The following is a 20226-nucleotide window of genomic DNA, read 5'->3' on the forward strand; positions in this document are numbered from 1 at the left end:
TAAATATTTTATTATGATTAAAATATTGATCTGAACTTTTAATGTCAGTTAAAATTCTTTGTTAAATTCATATTCATTATAATATTATTTTTACATCATTTTTATGTGGGTACTTTTTAGGATCAATATATTATTTAGTATTTGAGTTTGACAAATTTTCTAATATGATGCATGTGTTATTTGTCGGTCCAATTTTTCTAAAGATTTAATTACAATAAACTCTTTTATAACAACCCTATTTATCTATTTAAATTTTGTCTATTATAGAGAAGTGCTTGTTATACACCTATAGTAACATGATATTATAAAGAGATAATCGTTGTAAATTTATCATAAAATTTCATGAATTTCCATCAAATAAATAAAGTATAACATATACATGTATTATTACTTTTATAGTTTTATACATCTTTTATTTCACATTATTAATTATAAAATTCATAAATATAATAAGTTCAATTAATCATTATGAGTTCTCAAATTAAATTAATTTTCAAGGAATCAATTTTCTAAGTTTATGATATTCTAAATTTATCGTAGAATATTTAATTAGGAATTTAATAGTTTCTTAAATTGATGTTTTTAATCCTATTGATTGAAGATTATTTTATTTAGTAAAATATGATTAATAGTTTTCTTCAGATGAAATTTAATCATTTTATTAAAATAATATTTTTATTTAATAAATAATAATTAATAATCATGCTTATATAACAATACTAATATTACTATTACGAAAATCATAACCTATAAATACAATAAGCAAATAATAGTGCAAGTATTAGTTTCCTTTATTAGTTTGACTAATTAAAATAGTGAAGCCTAGGAAATCTTTATACTACTTTTTATAGTACTTTTCAACCTAGAAGATGTTGAGAGTTTCCTTCAAAATCAAAGATGATGTTGTTGATTTTCGACACGACACATTTCTTTTTCCCGATCAGACATCAGAACTGAATAGCCTTGTGAGTCTAACACAAGAGTCAAAACCCCCATTGGCTCTCTTATCCATCGAATTCTTTTTAGCTACGCATTTTCTCGAACAGTTCATGCATTTTCCCCCTTTTTGGCCTTTTTCTTCTCGTGTGTGTTTCAGTTTGTGTTGTTTGGTTGCAGGGATAACGCAACTGAAAGTGTTGCCACCGAGGGTCGTAATATTAACTTCTCGGTTAATACGAGGCAAGGCAAAATGTTGCCAATTCTCAAGGATTGTTCAATTCGGATTCCTTCCGTACGGTTGTGGATGCTTCTTGGACCTAATGGTTGTGGTAAATCTACCATTTTAAAGGTACGTCCTCAAAATTTATCAGTATAAGCATCGATAATCTAAAAGAGAATGCTACTTGCCTCAACTGGCGCGAATAATGGTTCAACTTCAATTTCCTTATGAATTTGCCAACTTTCGGCATTGGGGTTTTCAGATTACCATATATGCTATGTTTAGCGAGTGCAAATATCAGGGGAAAAAATGGCTTTTTTAATGGGTAAGTAGCACTGGTCATATCAGAAAAATTAGGCTGCCATTATGAGTTTGATAAACTGTTGGTTCTCTTCTAATTTTGAAAATATGGCCTGGATTAAAAGAGTTGGCTATATTGTGAGTCATGCAGATCTTGGCAGGTCTTTTGACCCCTACAAACGGGGTTTTATACGTTAGAAGGCCAAAGAGTTATGTATTCCAAAATCCAGACCATCTTATTGGTTCTTTTCCTTGGGAAATACTCTTTTATAAAACTATATATGTTTTGGATTCTGTTCTTGGCTTCCTTTTGTTACCATCAAACCAATGAGTTATGTCTCCCAGCTAATGGTTTTTGTTTGGGGGTGCTTATGATGAAGGTGTTATGGTTTCTATAACTATATAGTTATGTATTCCAACTAGACTTGACCATGAGTTTGCAAAAACCATATTGGTGCTGTTAGATGGTTAACATAACTATTGCCATTCATATTTGGTGATCAAAAGAAGAAGAAATGGTCCTGCTAAGCTTATGACGTATGTGAACTATTTAGGAATTATAGTTGAAGCTTGAAGTGGTTTTATACTTCTGAGGATTACTTGATTTCACTTGTGTGAAGCTTCTGTGGCTGAGGATGCATTTACTTGTAAACATTGTTAAAGGGGTCTATGTGTTTTGTAAAATTGAAGGACTAGGAAGATATATTTTTATACGTTTCTTCTGTTCTTACAGAAGCTATTTGTTCAAGAGGACTGCCTTCCTGAAGTTTTTGCACTGACTATTGTCTGATTTATTAAATTCATAGCTTCAGTTGGTCATGGATTTCTTTTTAAAAAAGTTTCTTCTCTGATATTTCCTGACTTTCATGTCAGGTCTACATAGTCAACCTTCTTTTCCACTTCAGCTCTCGGGTCATATCTCGTAGTCTTATAGTTGAACTGATTTTCTGTGTAGTCTCTAATGCTAATGCCTTCTTTATTGCCAGTTCATTTTAACATTTCCAAGCCACATAGGAAGAGCATGAACTTATTATTTTGCCAGTTGAAGGTGCCTATGTTCTCTTATCCTAGGCACAGGATAAGGACACCAGGTAACCTTGAAAACATGGTACCTCTGCACCATCTGTTACAGTTTTTTTGCAGAAAACCAAAGCTTAAGAAATGATGAATGATCATCCCTCCTCTCCCGATTCTACTTTTTTGTGGATCTGACATGTACCTTAAAGGTATTGAATGTCTATATAAAAGTAGAACTCAAGAATTAAGGAAGAAAATTGTGGATACCCTAGAGTGCCTTTCTTAAAGTTTATTTACGTTTATAAAAGAATTTTTAGAACTTGGTGATAGATTTAGTTTTTGAAATGGTATATTCCTTGTTTCTTCTTCATGTTAGCTTCATATTTTCTTTTTCCTCTCTCATTGTTGCAGTGCCCCACAATGTACTTTGCTAACTGAAAGGAATGTGTCTGATTTGGTTTCTTGTACATAATACGACAATAAATGATTTGTTTGAAAGCCTTCTGCTGTTTTTACAAGAATTATGACTTTTTTTTCCTCCTTTTTCCCCCCATCCCTAAAGGAGGCATTCTCTGGCCTGCATTGATTTTCTTTGCTGCCATCAACACCAGCTTCAGCACTATTCCTTCTAGTGCTGCTACTTGTGTTCTGTTGTATACATGCCAATGGTTATGTCCTGGGTCATTTTCTCTTTTTAGAAGAAATAACTTTTAATAAGTATGTCACCTTATTAGCTGCTACTGCCTTTCCCTTGAAGTTATGCTTCTATGCTGCAGCCTTTATAATGTGTATGTGCTATCTTAACGACTGCATTTTGTTTAATTACTCTTTTGGACCTTTTGGCTTTTCAGGCATGTCAATATATTGGAAACAACAATGAACCCATAGTCTTCATCTGGTCCGTACAGTTGCAGTTTAAGTTTTAATAGTGGTGTGTATTATATGTGATCCTGGATATTCCTTCAATTGGATGTTTCTACATAACTGATTATATAAATGAGCAAACAGTTACTTATTCCTCTATAGTTTGAGCTTTTTGTCCGAATCAAAGCTCTTGGTATGATCTGATTAGATGGGTGACCCATCATTTGGAAGAACTCGAGTATGCCGATGGTGCAGTATACATGGAAGATGGAAGAGTGACTATGCATGGTGATACAGCAAGCATAAGTAAGTTCATCAAAGCCAAGCAATCTTCTCATATTGAGCGTCTAAATTCTTGAATCCATTCCTCTTTTTGTTCCTCCTTTCTCTATGTTGATCATCTTTTGTATAATAAATTTACTATGCTTGAGCAACGATTTCCATGTCAACTTACTGTGTTTTGGTAAAGCAGATGTATGTTTATGAATATGATTTTGGAGCCTTTTTGAACATGCTTTGTTTTTCTGTAATCTAATTTCACTGTTCCCATCTCAATATTATTGTAATCTTCTCTCATGGTACCATGGGGTCATCATTATTGTTGTTGTACAGATGTTCTTTCTCTTCAGAATAATAAGGATGTATTATTTATGATGATACACTTAAAATCTTATACTGCAAGAAATACAAACAAGGGGTAGGGGAAACTAACCCGTATTGTCATTCAATTTTTTTTTTTTTAATTTCATCTCTTCATCACAAGAAAGCTATTTCTATTTCAATTGATTTACTATTTGACTATGATGGAGTATCAATTGGGATGAAGAATGGACGTATTTCGAGACGGTGAATCCACATTTTTTCTGTGCAGCATGCACAAGAACCATAGTAGCATCAATCCATCATGATAACTCGGTGGGAATTCTCGAATTGTGTCATATTCTTTAGCAATGAGCATATCAACCAGAAGAGAGCTCTCCATCAAGCATCAGCCATCCTGTAAGTTCCTTCTTCAACTTGTCTCCCTTGTTAAAAAATATATTAGAAACTTGTAAGCTTAGCATTGTTGGTTAGTGTTAATGTGTCCAAGTTGGTGCAAACCTTGCTGAAGGTGGGAAGTTTATGATTTGTCAATGCTTCAGTCGATGTCAATAGCTGCGGTATCATGACCAGCCATCCAGTGATCAAAAATCTGATTGGCTAATACAGTATTTGAGGACAGTTTCACAATCTCTCAGAGTTGAGCTTCTCTGACTGAAAGCAAGCAACTTGCTAAGTTTTGTTACTTGCGACTATCAATAGCAATAACATGATCTGAGCTGAGCTTTGCCAAGCTCATTAGGAACAAGCAAGGCATCAAAGCTTATGGGAAGAAGAATTGTCTATGGTTTTGAACCATCTTAGTTACTCCACAAGTGTTTGAATTGTCATCGTAGGAGCTTGTTTTTGCATTGAAGGATGCAGAAATTAATAGGAAACTTACCTTTCAGTATTTGAAATAAAATTTCAAACAAATAAGCTTTATATATATATATATATATATATATATATACATACACTTGGGTTCATTGACTGTGAAATATCTTGTTAACATGTGGGATACTATTGCCGAGTGCCAATCATCCAACCTGTAAAATGGCTACCCATTTTCATGCTTACTACTTAACCAGCCTCTTCCCAAATTGGATTAAACAGATTTTATATATCTATTTATCGTTCAAAGAATTAAACTGATTTCAATTGGCAAAAATTTATAACGAATTAGCCTTTAAAAAATAGATGTTTAAGAAATTTGACTACTTGTAACACTAAACAATAAGTTCAAGAATGAAAAATTAGTATTGGGACTAAAAATTTTATATTACTTTATAAATAAATTATTTGATAAATTAATTTCAATATTTATACCTATATTAAAAATTTTCTATATTTTATTAACAATGATTACTTTATACTCTATTTCAATTCCACACGTGCATCATAAAATTTTAAATCTCTTTATTTCTTATTGTTTTTATCTGTAGACAAAGTCATAAAGAATATAAATAAATAAATAAATAAAAAGTTCCCATATTAACCTTTGCAATCAAAGTTGAGATATTAAACTTTGCAATCAAAGCTCCCATATTAACCTTTCCAATCCAAGTTGACATATTAAACTTTGCAATCAAAGCTCCCATATTAACCTTTCCAATCCAAGTTGACATATTAAACTTTGCAATCAAAGTTCCCATATTAACCTTTGCAATTAGTTTGCCGTGGCCCACAATGAGAGAGGACTCAGGACCTGCACATACCTTTTAAAGCTACCGTGCCAATCCATGTTTGATTCCCTTACTTCTTCTTAGCCTAATAATCTCTGAAAAATAATGGAATTTTCTAACAACTCTTCATCATCGACATTTTCGTCCATATTTTATTTAAAATTCATCCATATTTATAAAATACTAATTTAAATTTATTTTAGATCTATATAATTTTTTAATTTTTAAAAATATTTTAATATTTAATAATTTTATATATTTTTTATTTATTAATTTTTTTATATAGTATGTTAACGTTATTTTAATGTTCATACTGAAATAATATTATATTTATTTTATTAAGATGTTCTAAATTACATAATATAAAGTATTAGAAATTTAGAAATGCGTAAGAACCGACCAGGCTCAAGCTTTAAATGTTTAAACCTATGCCCGGTTCATATTTTAAACGGTTTTAATTTTTTTATCCAAACCTTATTTTTTAAGTTTATTATTTTTTTTCAAATCCTTCCAAATTTTAAATGAGCCTTCAAGACTAAACAAATAATTCTACTTATGAATAACTCTATTTATACTTGATCTTTTTAAGTTTAAATTCTGATTTTAAATCCCATTGTTTTTTTTTTTAGAGCTTATTAGGTTATAGTGGTAAACTAATAGGGAGTTTTATATACAATTTCTGATCAACCCAAGTTTAGAGCCCCACGCTGGAGCTGAAGCTGAACGTACCCGTACATGCCAATTGCCATTTGAGACTAGCGTGAACATGTGTCATTTTTATTGAAGTCAATTGTTCTTTTTGTTAAATATGAGGAGGAATATTTGTCGCATATGGGCCCGCCCTGAAAAGCACACCAAATCTACAACTTCCAGAATCCCTTTTTTCTCTCTCCCAAATCTATCATGTGTGAAAATACGGTCTGATATGTGATAAAAAATAATAATAATTAATAATTAATAAATATTATAGAAAAATTATAAAATATTTTTTGATATAATAATTTTATAATTTTTTATGAATTTTATATTTTTTCATTTTTCTATAATTTTTTTGAATTTTTAAAATTAATTAAACATGATATAATAATATAAATTGCTAAATAAATTATATTTATATGTAAGTTAATTTTAAAGTTTTTTTAAGAAATAATTTTAAAGGCTAACAAATATTAACATAAATATATTAATTATATCAAACTATAATATATTATATAAAATAATATTAATTTTAAAAACTATAATAATTTGTTTTCGTTTTGTTACAATTAAAGGTTAAATTTTAAAGCAATTTCGGGGAAATGGATGTACGTTAAAAGAAGATTTAGATTCAAAAGGAATTTATTTCAATTTGTCCTTACTTCCCCAAATTATTTACCCAAAGATTGAAATGGGAAATGATTGGTTGGGATCATTTTAATATAGTTTTCCAAGAAGTTGAGGCCACATCCCAATAAATATTAACAAAGGTGTCCTATAAAAATATAAATAAAAATTAGTTTTATAAAACATTGTCCTATAAAGAATAACACATCCACCCTTTTAACCTAAATTTTATTTAAAATTTATCCATATTTATAAAATATTAATTTAAATTCATTTTAAATTTATATATTATTTTAAAATTTTTAAAAATATTTTAATATTTAATAATTTTATATATTTTTATTTATTGTAATTTTTATATAGTATGTTAACGTTATTTTAATGTTTATATTGAAATAATATTATATACTTAATATAGGTTTATTTTATTAAGGTGTTCTAAATTACATAATATAAAGTATTATAAATTTAGAAATGGATAGGTAGGATCGGTCGGGATCAAGCCTTGAAGGTTTAAACCCATGCCCGGCTCATATTTTAAACGGTCCTAATTTTTTTATCCAAATCATTTTTTTCAAGTTTATTATTTTTCCTCAAACCCTTCCAAATTTTAAACGGACTTTCAAACTTAAACAAATAATCCAACCTATGAATAGGTCTATTTATACTTGATCTTTAAGTTTAAATTCTGATTTTTGCAGTATGAAATTAAAATCAAAAGATGAAAGCTGGATAAGGCAAATGAAATACCACAACCTACCTACCTACCTAGTTAAAGACAGAGATGGTTTAGACTATTTTTTTTTTTACTACAAAAATCTGGTTTTAGATGTGAAGTAAAAATTCCAGATTGGGAAAAGGACCATGCAGAAATTAAAACAAAAAAATGTGAAGCAATTTGCTAAGTTTTGTACTTGCGACTATCGATAGCAATAACATGATCTGAGCTGAACTTTGCTAAGCTCATTAGGAACAAGCAAGGCATCAAAGCTTATGGGAAGAAGAATTGTCTATGGTTTTGTACCATCTTAGTTACTCCACCAGTGTTTGAATTCTCATCGTAGGAGCTTCTTTTTGCACTGAAGGATGCAGAAATTAATAGAAAACTTACCTTTCAGTATTCGAAATAAAATTTTCAAACAAAGAAGCTTTATATATATATATATATATATATACATACACTTGGGTTCATTGACTGTGAAATATCTTGTTAAGATGTGGGATATCATTGCCGAGTGCCAATCATCCAACCTGTAAAATGGCTACCCATGCTCATGCTTATTCTTCTTCCCAAATTGGATTAAACAGATTTTATATATCTATTTATCGTTCAAAAAATTAAACTGATTTCAATTGACAAAAATTTATAATGAATTAGCCTTTAAAAAATAGATGTTTAAGAAATTTGACTACCTGTAACACTAAACAATAAGTTCAAGAAAGAAAATTTAGTATTGGGACTAAAAATTTTATATTACTTTATAAATAAATTATTTGATAAATTAATTTCAATATTTATCCTGTATTAAAAAAATTCTCTATTTTGTTGACAAGGTTGTAACCCATAACATTATTGAGTTACAAATTTGGTAAACAATCTTATTAACTAACTTTGGTCAATAAAATTATTGGTTACAAGTTGCAACTTTGGATTTCATGTAAATAAAGGTTGTGGGTTGGACTTGGAACATGAAATATTACTTTGGTTTTTATGTAAATAAAGGGTTGGAACATGATGACTTTGGTTTTTTATGTAAATAAAGGGTTGCAACATGAAATTTTATTCAGCGTAACTAAACTACAAACTACCGGGCACATACCTTTTCTATAAAGCTACCTTGTGAATTCATCTTTCCTTCACATACTTCTTCTTAGCCTAATAATCTCTGAAAAACAATGGAATTTTCTGACAACTCTTCATCATCAACATTTTCGTTGGGTTTCTCCGGGGACATTAACATGAAGGGTGATACGAAAATCATGGCACTGATCCAGCTTACCAGCATCTCTGTTGTTTTTCTGTTCAAGCTCGTGTTTGTTTGCATCAAACGACGAAGACATGCCACTACCGCTTCAACTCATCTTGCTAGCATCTCTGGGGAAGCCGAGGTTGATGTAGAAGTTCCCTAGGTATCATGGTAAAACGTTCATTTCTCTTCCCTTTCTAGCTTTTGTATAAAGCATATAATCTTGGAATTTTTATTTTTATAAAACAAACAAATTTCTCAAACATGTTTAGCATTGTTTTTTTTTTTTTTTTTTTACTTTGATGGGATATGGGACAATGAAGCAGCCTGCGCGGGAGGCAATAGTTGTTGCTGTTTAATCAAATATATTTTAAGATGGTTAAATCATGACCACTATATTTATAATAATTTATTCAGTTTTTTCAATACTGTATTTATCTGTAGATTTCTCGCCGTCGGCCGGGTGGTACGGTAGCTCCGGTCGGGAGAGTTTGATGGTGTTTGGAATAAAGTTGTGTGCTTATTCTGGCTGCTTCTTTATTGATTTCCTTTCTTTTTGCTTTTGGTGAATGGCAACTGAGTTTTATGTAAAACTTAATTTGAGCTACGTTGTATGGTGCAAAAATGGATTGAACTTATTTGATTTCTTTGGATTTAAATATGATTTGGGTGTTTTTGGCTTTAATTGTGTTGTACTCCTTAATTTTATTTACTCTTTTTTTTTTTTTAACATATATTCGAGGATCCCTGCAGGATGATAATTCCCTTATGATCCACTCTATGGAATCTTTTGTTTAAGTTCACCAAAAAAAAAAAAAGGTAAACTATGCCACATAGCCAGTGGAGGGAAATTAACCAATTGGTTAGCTTCATCCACTACACCTGATGTCTAATATTTTCAATCTATTTCAAAGTTGGGTGCTTAGTGTTAAGAGATTAGTAAGATCTGAAAGAAGGGAAAACTTGATTCCAGCTTTGATATGAGATTTTATTATTTTTTTAAATTTATTTTATTTATATTCTTTCACCAAATACATATTTAAGAGAATTACCATATAAATATAACATTTTAAAAAATTAACTCAATAGAATTTTTTAATAAACAATCATATGAAAAATTGAAACTTTGAATTTATTCATTAAATATGTTAGTAAAAGTTGTTTGAAAAAAATTAAAAGTTGATGGCCAAAAAGACTAAAAATACAATTAGAGTCATTTTAACAAAACATGTAAACGTTAATAACCAAATTTATTATTAAGCTCAAAATATATTAACAATTCTAAAATGAATATAAATAAAATTATTACAAAAGAGTTATAATAATTTGTTTTTATTTAAAACATTTTACTTTTTTCCTAACACCTCTAAACTTCTTATTACAAGTTTTTAAAACATATTTTAAAATAATTCTATGATTTTATTTATGTAAAAAGGCTCTATATTTATTTGAGAAAATAGTTTTTAAGTAAATATACAATAACAAATTTTAAAGGTTTTTTTAAGAAATAATTTTAAAGGTTAACAATTATTAACATAAATATATTACTTATATCAAATAATATTAAATTTTAATATATTAAACTATATCTTAATTTTAAAACTATGATAGTTTCTTTTTAATTTTGTAACAATTTAAGGTTTAATTACAATTAATCCTGTCTTAATTCCATTTATCTGTTTAAATTTTATCTGTTATAAAAAATAATTATTATATAGTTCTAACAATATGTTATTATAAAAAATAATCGTTATAAATTTATCATAAAATTTTATAAATTTTCATCAAATAAATAAAATACGGTAAATGCATATATCATTACTTTTATATTCTTTGATTTGATTTGGAATGGCAATCATAAATGAATGTCTTCGTTATTTTTCTGACACAATAGTCTCATAAATGATTGTCATTTTCAATTTCAGCGTTAACTGGAATATGTTGATGACAATCCTCTGCTTTTCACTGGCAATATCATTCCAAAAATAATAAATATTAAAAATTATAAAATATTATAAAAAATTATAAAATATTTTTTGATGTGATAATTTTATAATTTCTTTTACAAATTTTATATTTCTTTATATTTTTCTATAATTTTCTTAAAATTTTAAAATTTTTATATTTCTATATATTTCTATATATTTTATGATTTTTATATATTTTTCTATTTTTAATAAAATTTAAATATTTTTATTATAATTTAATAACTTTTATAATTTTTATTTAGTTTTTTTTATCATTTTTCCACATGATTGTGATAGGTACATGGTGACTTTAACTAAAAAATTAAAACAATTAACTTTAACAATCAACTGTTAAAGTTATTGATCAAAAAGTCTTTTTGATATATTTTGACATTCGAAAGATCAATTAAGTGTAAAAAAATTAGAGGCTTTTTTTGAAAAAGTTTGGTGATTTTTTATACATTTTAAAGGTTCAAGTATCCAATTGAATGTAAAAATAAAACAAAAACTTAATTACTTTTTTTTAAAAAATTAAAGATTTTTTTACATCTTTAAGCTTAAAATTAATTAAATATCATATAATAATATAAATTGCTAAATAAATTATATTTATATATAAGTTAATTTAAAGGTTTTTTGAAGAAATAATTTTAAAGGTTAACAATTATTAACATAAATATATTAATTATATCAAACTATAATATATTATATCAAATAATATTAATTTTAAAAACTATAATAATTTGTTTTCGTTTTTGTAACAATTCAAGGTTAAATTTTAAAATTTAAAGCAATTTCAAACAAATGGGTGCCTACCCCCGCACGCAACCGCCCAAAAAAAAAAAAAAAAAAAGAGAAAAGCAAGGTATGAAAGTCTATGTTTTCCACCAATACCCAAAGATGGAAATGGGAATGATTGGTTGGGATCGTTTTTCTTCTTTTCCAAGAAGTTGAGGCCAGATCCCAAGAAATATTAACAAAAGTGTCCTATAAAGAACATAAATAAAAATTAGTTTTAAATAACATTGTACCATACTACGCATCTACCCTTTCAACCTAAATTTTTTAAAAATTCATCTATATTTGTCAATTCATTATTTTTAAAAATATTTATTTTATTTTAATATTTAATAATTTTATACATTTTTATTTATTGAAATTTTTTATATAGTATCTTAATATTATTTTAATGTTTATTTTGAAATAATATTATATATTTAATATATGTTTATTTTTTAAGGTATTCTAAATTATATAATATAAAATATTATAAACTTAAAAATGGTTAAGATGAAATCGGATTCAAGTCTTGAAGGTTTAAACCCATGCCCGGCTCATATTATAAGCATTCCTGATTTTTTTATCCAAACTCTTTTGTAAGTCTATTATTTTTTCTTAAACCCTTCCAAATTTCAAACAAGCCTTCAAGCTTGAACAACTAATCCAACCTATAAATAGTTCTATTTATACTTGATCAATATGAAATTAAAATCGAAAGATGAAAGCTGGATAAGGGTATCTAATTTGCAAATGAGATACCCCAACCTACCTACCTAGTTAAAGTCAAAGCTGGTTTAGACTATTTTTTTACTACAAAAGTCTAGTTCCAGATTGGGAAAAAGGAGTAAGGACCATGAAAACCTGGAAGTACTCAGAAGGATAACTTGCGTTGACATTTGCTTCTAGTTTCTCTCATTTTGTTGGTGTGGTAAAAGTTGTAGGCCAACAGCACCCAGTCAATTCGATTAACCCACTCCAAAAAAACGCAATTATCATTTGGTGAAGAATATGCGAAAGAGAAAAATAAAGGGAGGAAAAAAAAGAGGAAAAATTAAATTGTTTAAAAATATAAAAATATAGGAATTAATTTTAAAAATATTTTTTCAGCAAATTAAAATAAATTAAAATAATTTATACTTAAATTACATTAAGATATAGTGTAACTTAACAAGTAAATGTCTTTAAAATAGTAACAAAATTAATAATAAAATAATAGTTATATAATATCTAAATAATAACAATAAAATAATAGTAAAATAGTGAAAACATCATCAAAATAACAAAATGTTTTTTTTATATAAATTTGAGTCAAGCCAAGATAAAAAATTCTTAACCAAGGCTCAACCCATTTTCTAAACAAGACTGAAATCTCTTATCAAAGCTGAAATCAAGTTTTCACTTGTCTTACTAATCTCTTAACACTAAGCACCCCAAGTTTGGAATAGATTGAAAATGTTAGATTCACATCAGGTGTAGTGGATGAAGCTAACCAATTGGTCCATTTCCCTCCACTGGCTATGTGGCATAGTTTTTACTTAATTACCTTCTTTATTAAGACAATAATCAATAATTTAATAAAAAAAAAAAGTAAACAAAATTAAGGAGTACAACACAATTAAAACCAAAAACACCCAAATCATATTTAAAGTCAAATAAATCAAATAAGTTCAATCCATTTTTGCACCATACAACGTAGCTCAAAGTCTTACATAAAACCCATCTAATCAGATCATACCAATCGCTTTGATTCAGACAAAAAGCTTGAACTATCGAGGAATAAGTAACTGTTTGCTCATTTATATAATCAGTTATGTAGAAACATCCAATCGAAGGAATATCCAGGATCACATATAATACACACCACTCTTAAAACTTAAACTTCAACTGTACGGACCAGATGAAGACTACGGGTTCATTGTTGTTTCCCTTTTATTCCCTTGTAGAATTATGAAAATAGACCACTAAGTTACTTAAAAGTAAAAGAAATATGCTGTTTAATCTATACGGTGCTTAATGGTAATGGTGCGTTCATAGGTAAGACAATAATGCTATTTCAACAATTGCCATGCCAACAGTTGTAACTGTTACTAAGCTTGTCTTACTATATGTTTTTCTTGGGCATTTTAACATGTTGTACACTTATGCAAAACTTGCTTCAGTAAATATTGGTACACACTTTACCTTGTGTCTACTATTACTCACCTGATCACTTTCATCCAAAAAAGTCGTAAACTCATCCAGAAGCAGAGCTTTACATGCTTCAGCTAAAGCACCAGCAATGGCAACCCTTTGCTCTTGACCACCGCTAAGTGTTTGAACTGGCCTCTGGAAGAAATTAAAGATGATAAACCTTGAGTAAGCATACAATATTCAACATCCTGTATTACTCTCCAAAAGCTGTGGCATACAAAATTTTACCTGTAGGTATTCAGACATGCCAACAGCATCCAAAGCTTTGGACACCCTGGATCTAACTTCAGAATTAGTCAAGTTTTAATCTCCCAAGGCCAAATGCAATATCTGTTTCAACTGTCGGCATCACAACCTGCATGGTGAGAGATGCCTCTGGTGCTTGTAAACTCAGGTTAGTTCCGTTTAGGAATCCACTACTAGTATAAAAGATTGTTCATATCCGTATTGTTGCTCAGCAAAATCATTAAGAGACAAATTTTCCAATATTGACATACCTGAAAAGCCAAAAGGGGTCATTAAACAAAATGCAGTCATTAAGATAGCACATACACATTATAAAGGCTGCAGCATCGAAGAATAACTTCAAGGGAAAGGCAGTAGCAGCTACTAAGATGACATACTTATTAAAAGTTATTTCTTCTAAAAAGGGAAAATGACCCAGGACATAACCATTGGCATGTATACAACAGAGCACTAGTAGCAATACTAGAAGTAATAGTGCTGAAGCTGGTGCTGATGGCAGCAAAGAAAATCAATGCAGGCGAGAGAATGGCTCCTTTAGGAATGGGGGAAAAAGGAGGAAAAAAAGTCATAATTCTTGTAAAAACAGCAGAGGGCTTTCAAACCAATTATATCTTGTCGTATTATGTACAAAAAACCAAATTAGACACATTCCTTTCAGTTAGCAAAATACATTGTGGGCGACTGCAACAATGAGAGAGGAAAAAGAAAATATAAAGCTAACATGAAGAAGAAACAAGGAATATACCATTTCAAAAACTAAATCAATCACCATGTTCTAAAAATTCTTTTATAAACGTAAACAAATTTTAAGAAAGGAACTCTAGGGGATCCACAATTTTCTTCCTCAATTCTCGAGTTCTACTTTTATATAGACATTCAATACCTTTAAGGTACATGTCAGATCCACAAAAAAGTAGAATTGGAAGAGGGGGGGATGATTATTCATCATTTCTTAAGCTTTGGTTTTCTGCAAAACGAACTGTAACAGATGGTGCAGAGGTACCATGTTTTCAAGGTTACTTTGTGTCCTTATCCTATGCCTAGGATAAGAGAACATAGGCACCTTAAACTGGCAAAATAATTAGTTCATGCTCTTCATAAGGAAATTGAAGTTGAACCATTATCCGCGCCAGTTGAGGCAAGTAGCATTCTCTTTTAGATTATCAATGCTTATACTGATATAGGGTAAAAAAAATAAATTTTGGGGACGTACCTTTAAAGGGGTAGATTTACCACAACCATTAGGTCCAAGAAGCATCCACAACTGTCCGGAAGGAATCCGAATTGAACAATCCTTGAGAATTGGCACCATTTTGCCTTGCCTCGTATTAACTGAGAAGTTAATATTACGACCCTCGATGGCAACACTTTCAGTTGCATTATCTCTGCAACCAAACAACACAAACTGAAACACCCACGAGAAGAAAAAGGCCAAAAAAGGGGAAAAAGCATGAATTGTTCGAGAAAACGCTTAGCTGAAAAGAATTTGATGGATAAGGGAGCCAATGGGGGATTTTGAGCCTCGTCAAAGAAGTTGAGCGAAGAGGAGATAGATGGAGCAGAGAGGTACGAGCAAGAGTAGACAGATTCATGCTACTCTTTGCTATGGTTATGTTGAACGGGTATCGATCGAATGAATCAAGCAGACCATATCATCCCGAATCTCATCCCAATTATTTAATAATATTTCATCAAATTTTAAGCTTAAAAATATTAAAATTTTGACTTGTTAATAATAATAAAATTGATAAAATATCAAATGAGATATGGTATGGTATCCAATCCTTTACAAATAAATGTAATTAAATAAATAAAATTAAGATAATAAAAACTATAAACTCGAAGTTTATAATAGCCATGAAATTTATTGTGTTATGCTCATTATCAGGGATTTTGGGACCAATTAAAATATTAAGATTTAAAACTAACAAATTACTATATAAAATGAAGAAAATGACAAGTTAAATCTAAATTAATATTTCTTTTACCAAGCATATACTCAAGGAGAATTACCATATAAATACAATATTTAAAAAATTTAACTCATTAAAAAATTTTAGTAAATAATCGTATGAAAAATTGAAACCTTGAATTTATTCATTAAATATGTTAGTAAAAGTTGTTTGAAAAAAATTAAAAGTTGATGGTAAAAAAGACTCAAAATACAATTAGAGTCATTTTAACAAAATATATAAACGTTAGTGACCAAATTTATTATTAAACCCAAAATATATTAACAATTCTAAAATGAATATAAATAAAATTTATTACAAAAAGTTATAATAATTTGTTTTTATTTAAAACATTTTACTTTTTACCTAACACCTCTAAACTTCTTATTACAAGTTTTAAAAACATGTTTTTAAAATAATTCTATGATTTTATTTATGTAAAAAGGCTCTATATTTATTTGAGAAATTGGTTTTAAGTAAATATACAACAACAAATTTTAAAGGGTTTTTTTAAGAAATAATTTTAAAGGTTAATAATTATTAACATAAATATATTACTTATATCAAATCATATCAAACTATAATATATTGTATCAAATAATATTAAATTTTAATATATTAAACTATATTTTAATTTTAAAATTATGATAATTTGTTTTCGCTTTTGTAACAATTTAAGGTTTAATTACAATTAATCATGTCTTAACTCCATTTGTCTGTTTAAATTTTGTCTATTATAGAAAAGTGATTGTTATATACTTATAATAATATACTGTTATAAAGAGACAATAGTTGTAAATTTATCATAAAATTTTATAAATTCCCATCAAATAAATAAAGTAGGCAGATGCATGTGTTATTACTTTTATACATATTTCATTTTACATTCTTTTACATGATTAATTATAAAATTCATAAATATAACAAGTTTATTTAATCAATATGAGTTATCGATTAAATTAATTAATTTATCATAAGTTACTAAATTCAAGTAATCAAATTTCTAAATTCATGCTGTTCTAAATTCATAGTAAACTATTTAATTAGGGAAGTTAATAGTTTCTTGAATTGATATTTTAATTCCAGTATTTTTATTTAGTAAAAGATGATAGATGGATTTCTTCATGTGAAAATTAATCATTTTATTGAAATAATATTTTCGTTAAGATCATTTTCATTTAATAAATGATAATTACTAGTCATGCTTATATGAAAATACTATGTTTTTTGTTGCAAGTGAAGTTGCTATATGAAAATCATAAGTTATAAATACAATAAGTAAATAGCACAACTCGTATATCATTTTTCTTAACATGTTTGACTAATTAAAATAGTCGAGTTTAGGAAATCTTTACCGCACCTTTTAACATAGAAGATGTTAGAATTCTCTTCAACATAAAAAATGATATCGTCATTGTTGATTTCGAGTAGGATTCATTCTTTTTTCATACCAAACATCATAAATGAATGGTTTTGTGATTTTTCTAACACAAGAGTTAAAGAGGTGCCACTAGTAAGCATCATCAAAGTGTTTAAGAGTAGCCATATCGTGGTGCACGTCAAGGAAAGAGCTTAATTGAGATTGATAGATGATCTCATGAAGAGATCGTAGGATACATTAGAAGATGAAGGGTTGAAAATGGAGATGAACGGTACATATTTGGCAATAGACGATCTCATCTCATCGAGAGAGAAGAAGAGTCATAGAGAAAATGAAGGAAGGTTTTTTATTTTTTATTTTGAAAAAATATAAACAGCATATGTGAGAAAAGAATGCAATTAAAAGCTCAAAGAAAAATGAAACTTGAAGAGTTAATATTCAAAGTTTGATTTGGGGTTAATTTTAATCTTTTTATTTTAAAATAATTTAATTTTTAATTTTAATTTTAATTTTTAAATTTAGATTTTAACTATGATGTTATTTTATTTTTAATTTAGGAAATATTCTATTCATTGTATCATTTTGTTAATTTAATTATATTTTGAATGATTGGCAATTTTTATTTTTAATTGCGATATGTGAAATATATGATTTTTAATATTATAATTTTAATTTAAACTCAACAAATATCTTATATACTTTAAAAACAAATTAATCATGTACATCTTTCATGTTAGTATAAACTTTTATTTTAATCATAATATATTTTCAATGGAAGCCTTTTAGATTGTGTTGTTTAGTGGATGGTTGAAACCATTTCCTCGGAGGCTGTGTAACTATAAACCATGTTTTAATTTGCTAGTAAGTTTGACCATTATTATGCTAAAAGAATAAACTCAATAAAATTTACTATCGATAGATGGAAATAGAACGTGATAATACTCTTTTACTTGAACTTACTTTAACTAGTTTTAGTTGACGGAGTTGTAGATAGTCATTTGATTGAAATGTCTTTTATTCATAATTTATTATGTCGAAATTGGAAGGCTATTATTCGTCATATTCTGAGGTCGCAAAATACAGTAATTGATCATATGGCCAAGTGTATAGTGACTTCATGCTTGTCACCCTTTTTTGGCCTTTTTCTTCTCGTGGGTGTTTCAGTTTGCGTTGTTTGGTTGCAGGGATAATGCAACTGAAAGTGTTGCCATCGAGGGTCATAATATTAACTTCTCGGTTAATACGAGGCAAGGCAAAATGGTGCCAATTCTCAAGGATTGTTCAATTCGGATTCCTTCCGGACAGTTGTGGATGCTTCTTGGACCTAATGGTTGCGGTAAATCTACCCTTTTAAAGATACGCCCTCAAAATTTATGTTTTACCCTATATCAGTATAAGCACCGATAATCTAAAAGAGAATGCTACTTGCCTCAACTGGCGCGGATAATGGTTCAACTTCAATTTCCATATGAAGAGCATGAACTAATTATTTTGCCAGTTGAAGGTGCCTAGGTTCTCTTATCCTAGGCATAGGATAAGGACACCAAGTAACTTTGAAAACATGGTACCTCTGCACCATCTGTGACAGTTTTTTCGCAGAAAACCAAAGCTTAAGAAATGATGAATGATCATCCCCCCCCCCCCCAAATTCTACTTTTTTGTGGATCTGACATGTACCTTAAAGGTATTGAATGTCTATATAAAAGTAGAACTCGAGAATTGAGGAAGAAAATTGTGGATACCCTAGAGTGCCTTTCTTAAAGTTTATTTACGTTTATAAAAGAATTTTTAGAACATAGTGATAGATTCAGTTTTTGAAATGGTATAGTACTTGTTTCTCCTTCGTGTTAGCTTTATATTTTCTTTTTCCTCTCTCATTGTTGCAGTGACCCACAATATACTCTACTAACTGAAAGGAATGTGTCTGATTTGGTTTCTTGTACATAATACGACAAGATATGATTGGTTTGAAAGCCTTCTGCTGTTTTTACAAGAATTATGACCTTTTTTTCCTCCTTTTTCCCCCCATCCCTAAAGGAGCCATTCTCGGGCCTGCATGGATTTTCTTTGCTGCAATCAACACCAGCTTCAGCACTATTACTTCCAGTGCTGCTGCTTGTGCTCTGTTGTATACATGCCAATGGTTATGTCCTGGGTCATTTTTCCGTTTTAGAAGAAATAACTTTTAATAGGTATGTCATCTTCTTAGCTGCTACTGCCTTTTCCTTGAAGTTATGCTTCTATGCTGCAGCCTTTATAATGTGTATTTGCTATCTTAATGACCGCATTTTGTTTAATGACCCCTTTTGGCTTTTCAGACATGTCAATATATTGGACAAAAAACTGTGTCTTAATGATTTTGTTGAGCAACAATACTAATATGAACAATCTTTTATACTAGTAATGGATTTATAAAATGAACTAACCTGAGTTCATAAACACCAGAGGCATCTCTCACCAAGCAGGTTGCGATGCCTATAGTTGAAGCAGATGTTGCATTTTGCCTTGGGAGATTAAACTTAACGAACTCTAAAGTTAGATCCAGGGTGTCAAAAGCTTTGGATGCTGTTGGCATGTCTGAATACCTACATGTAAGATTTTGTATTCAACAGCTTTTGGATAATAATACAGGATGTTGAATATTGTATGCTTATTCAAGGTTTATCATCTTTAATTTCTTCCAGAGGCCAGTTCAAACTCTTAGCGATGGTCAAAAGCAAAGGGTTGCCATTGTTGGATAATAATACAGGATGTTGTTAAAAAATATATTTGAAACTTGTAAGCTTAGCTTTGTTGGTTAGTACTAATATGTCCAA

At 28.9% G+C, this 20226-nt stretch overlaps 1 protein-coding gene and 1 pseudogene across 1 annotated transcript; one reads left to right on the forward strand and one right to left on the reverse strand.

The window, feature by feature from the left end:
* The first annotated feature begins 869 nt into the window (after positions 1 to 869).
* On the forward strand, positions 870 to 20151 carry LOC108457670 (ABC transporter I family member 10-like). The gene is made up of 5 exons (XM_053026724.1): positions 870 to 965; positions 1097 to 1288; positions 1611 to 1701; positions 19856 to 20001; positions 20095 to 20151. The coding sequence occupies exons 1-5, from the start codon at positions 870 to 872 to the stop codon at positions 20149 to 20151; spliced, it is 582 nt and encodes a 193-aa protein (XP_052882684.1).
* LOC108457669 (ABC transporter I family member 10-like) lies at positions 13257 to 15786 on the reverse strand (annotated as a pseudogene).
* Positions 20152 to 20226: the final 75 nt, after the last annotated feature.

The sequence above is a fragment of the Gossypium arboreum genome, chromosome 4 (genome assembly GCF_025698485.1).
Source record: "Gossypium arboreum isolate Shixiya-1 chromosome 4, ASM2569848v2, whole genome shotgun sequence".
Classification (NCBI taxonomy): domain Eukaryota; kingdom Viridiplantae; phylum Streptophyta; class Magnoliopsida; order Malvales; family Malvaceae; genus Gossypium; species Gossypium arboreum.

Excerpts from the sequence above, each read along its gene's own strand:
- LOC108457670 (XM_053026724.1), top strand. The coding sequence starts at position 870 with ATGTTGAGAGTTTCCTTCAAAATCAAAGATGATGTTGTTGATTTTCGA. Across the intron at positions 966-1,096 it reads CATCAGAACTGAATAGCCTT|TTTGTGTTGTTTGGTTGCAG; the intron begins GTGAGTCTAACA and ends TGTGTGTTTCAG. Across the intron at positions 1,289-1,610 it reads GTAAATCTACCATTTTAAAG|ATCTTGGCAGGTCTTTTGAC; the intron begins GTACGTCCTCAA and ends TGAGTCATGCAG.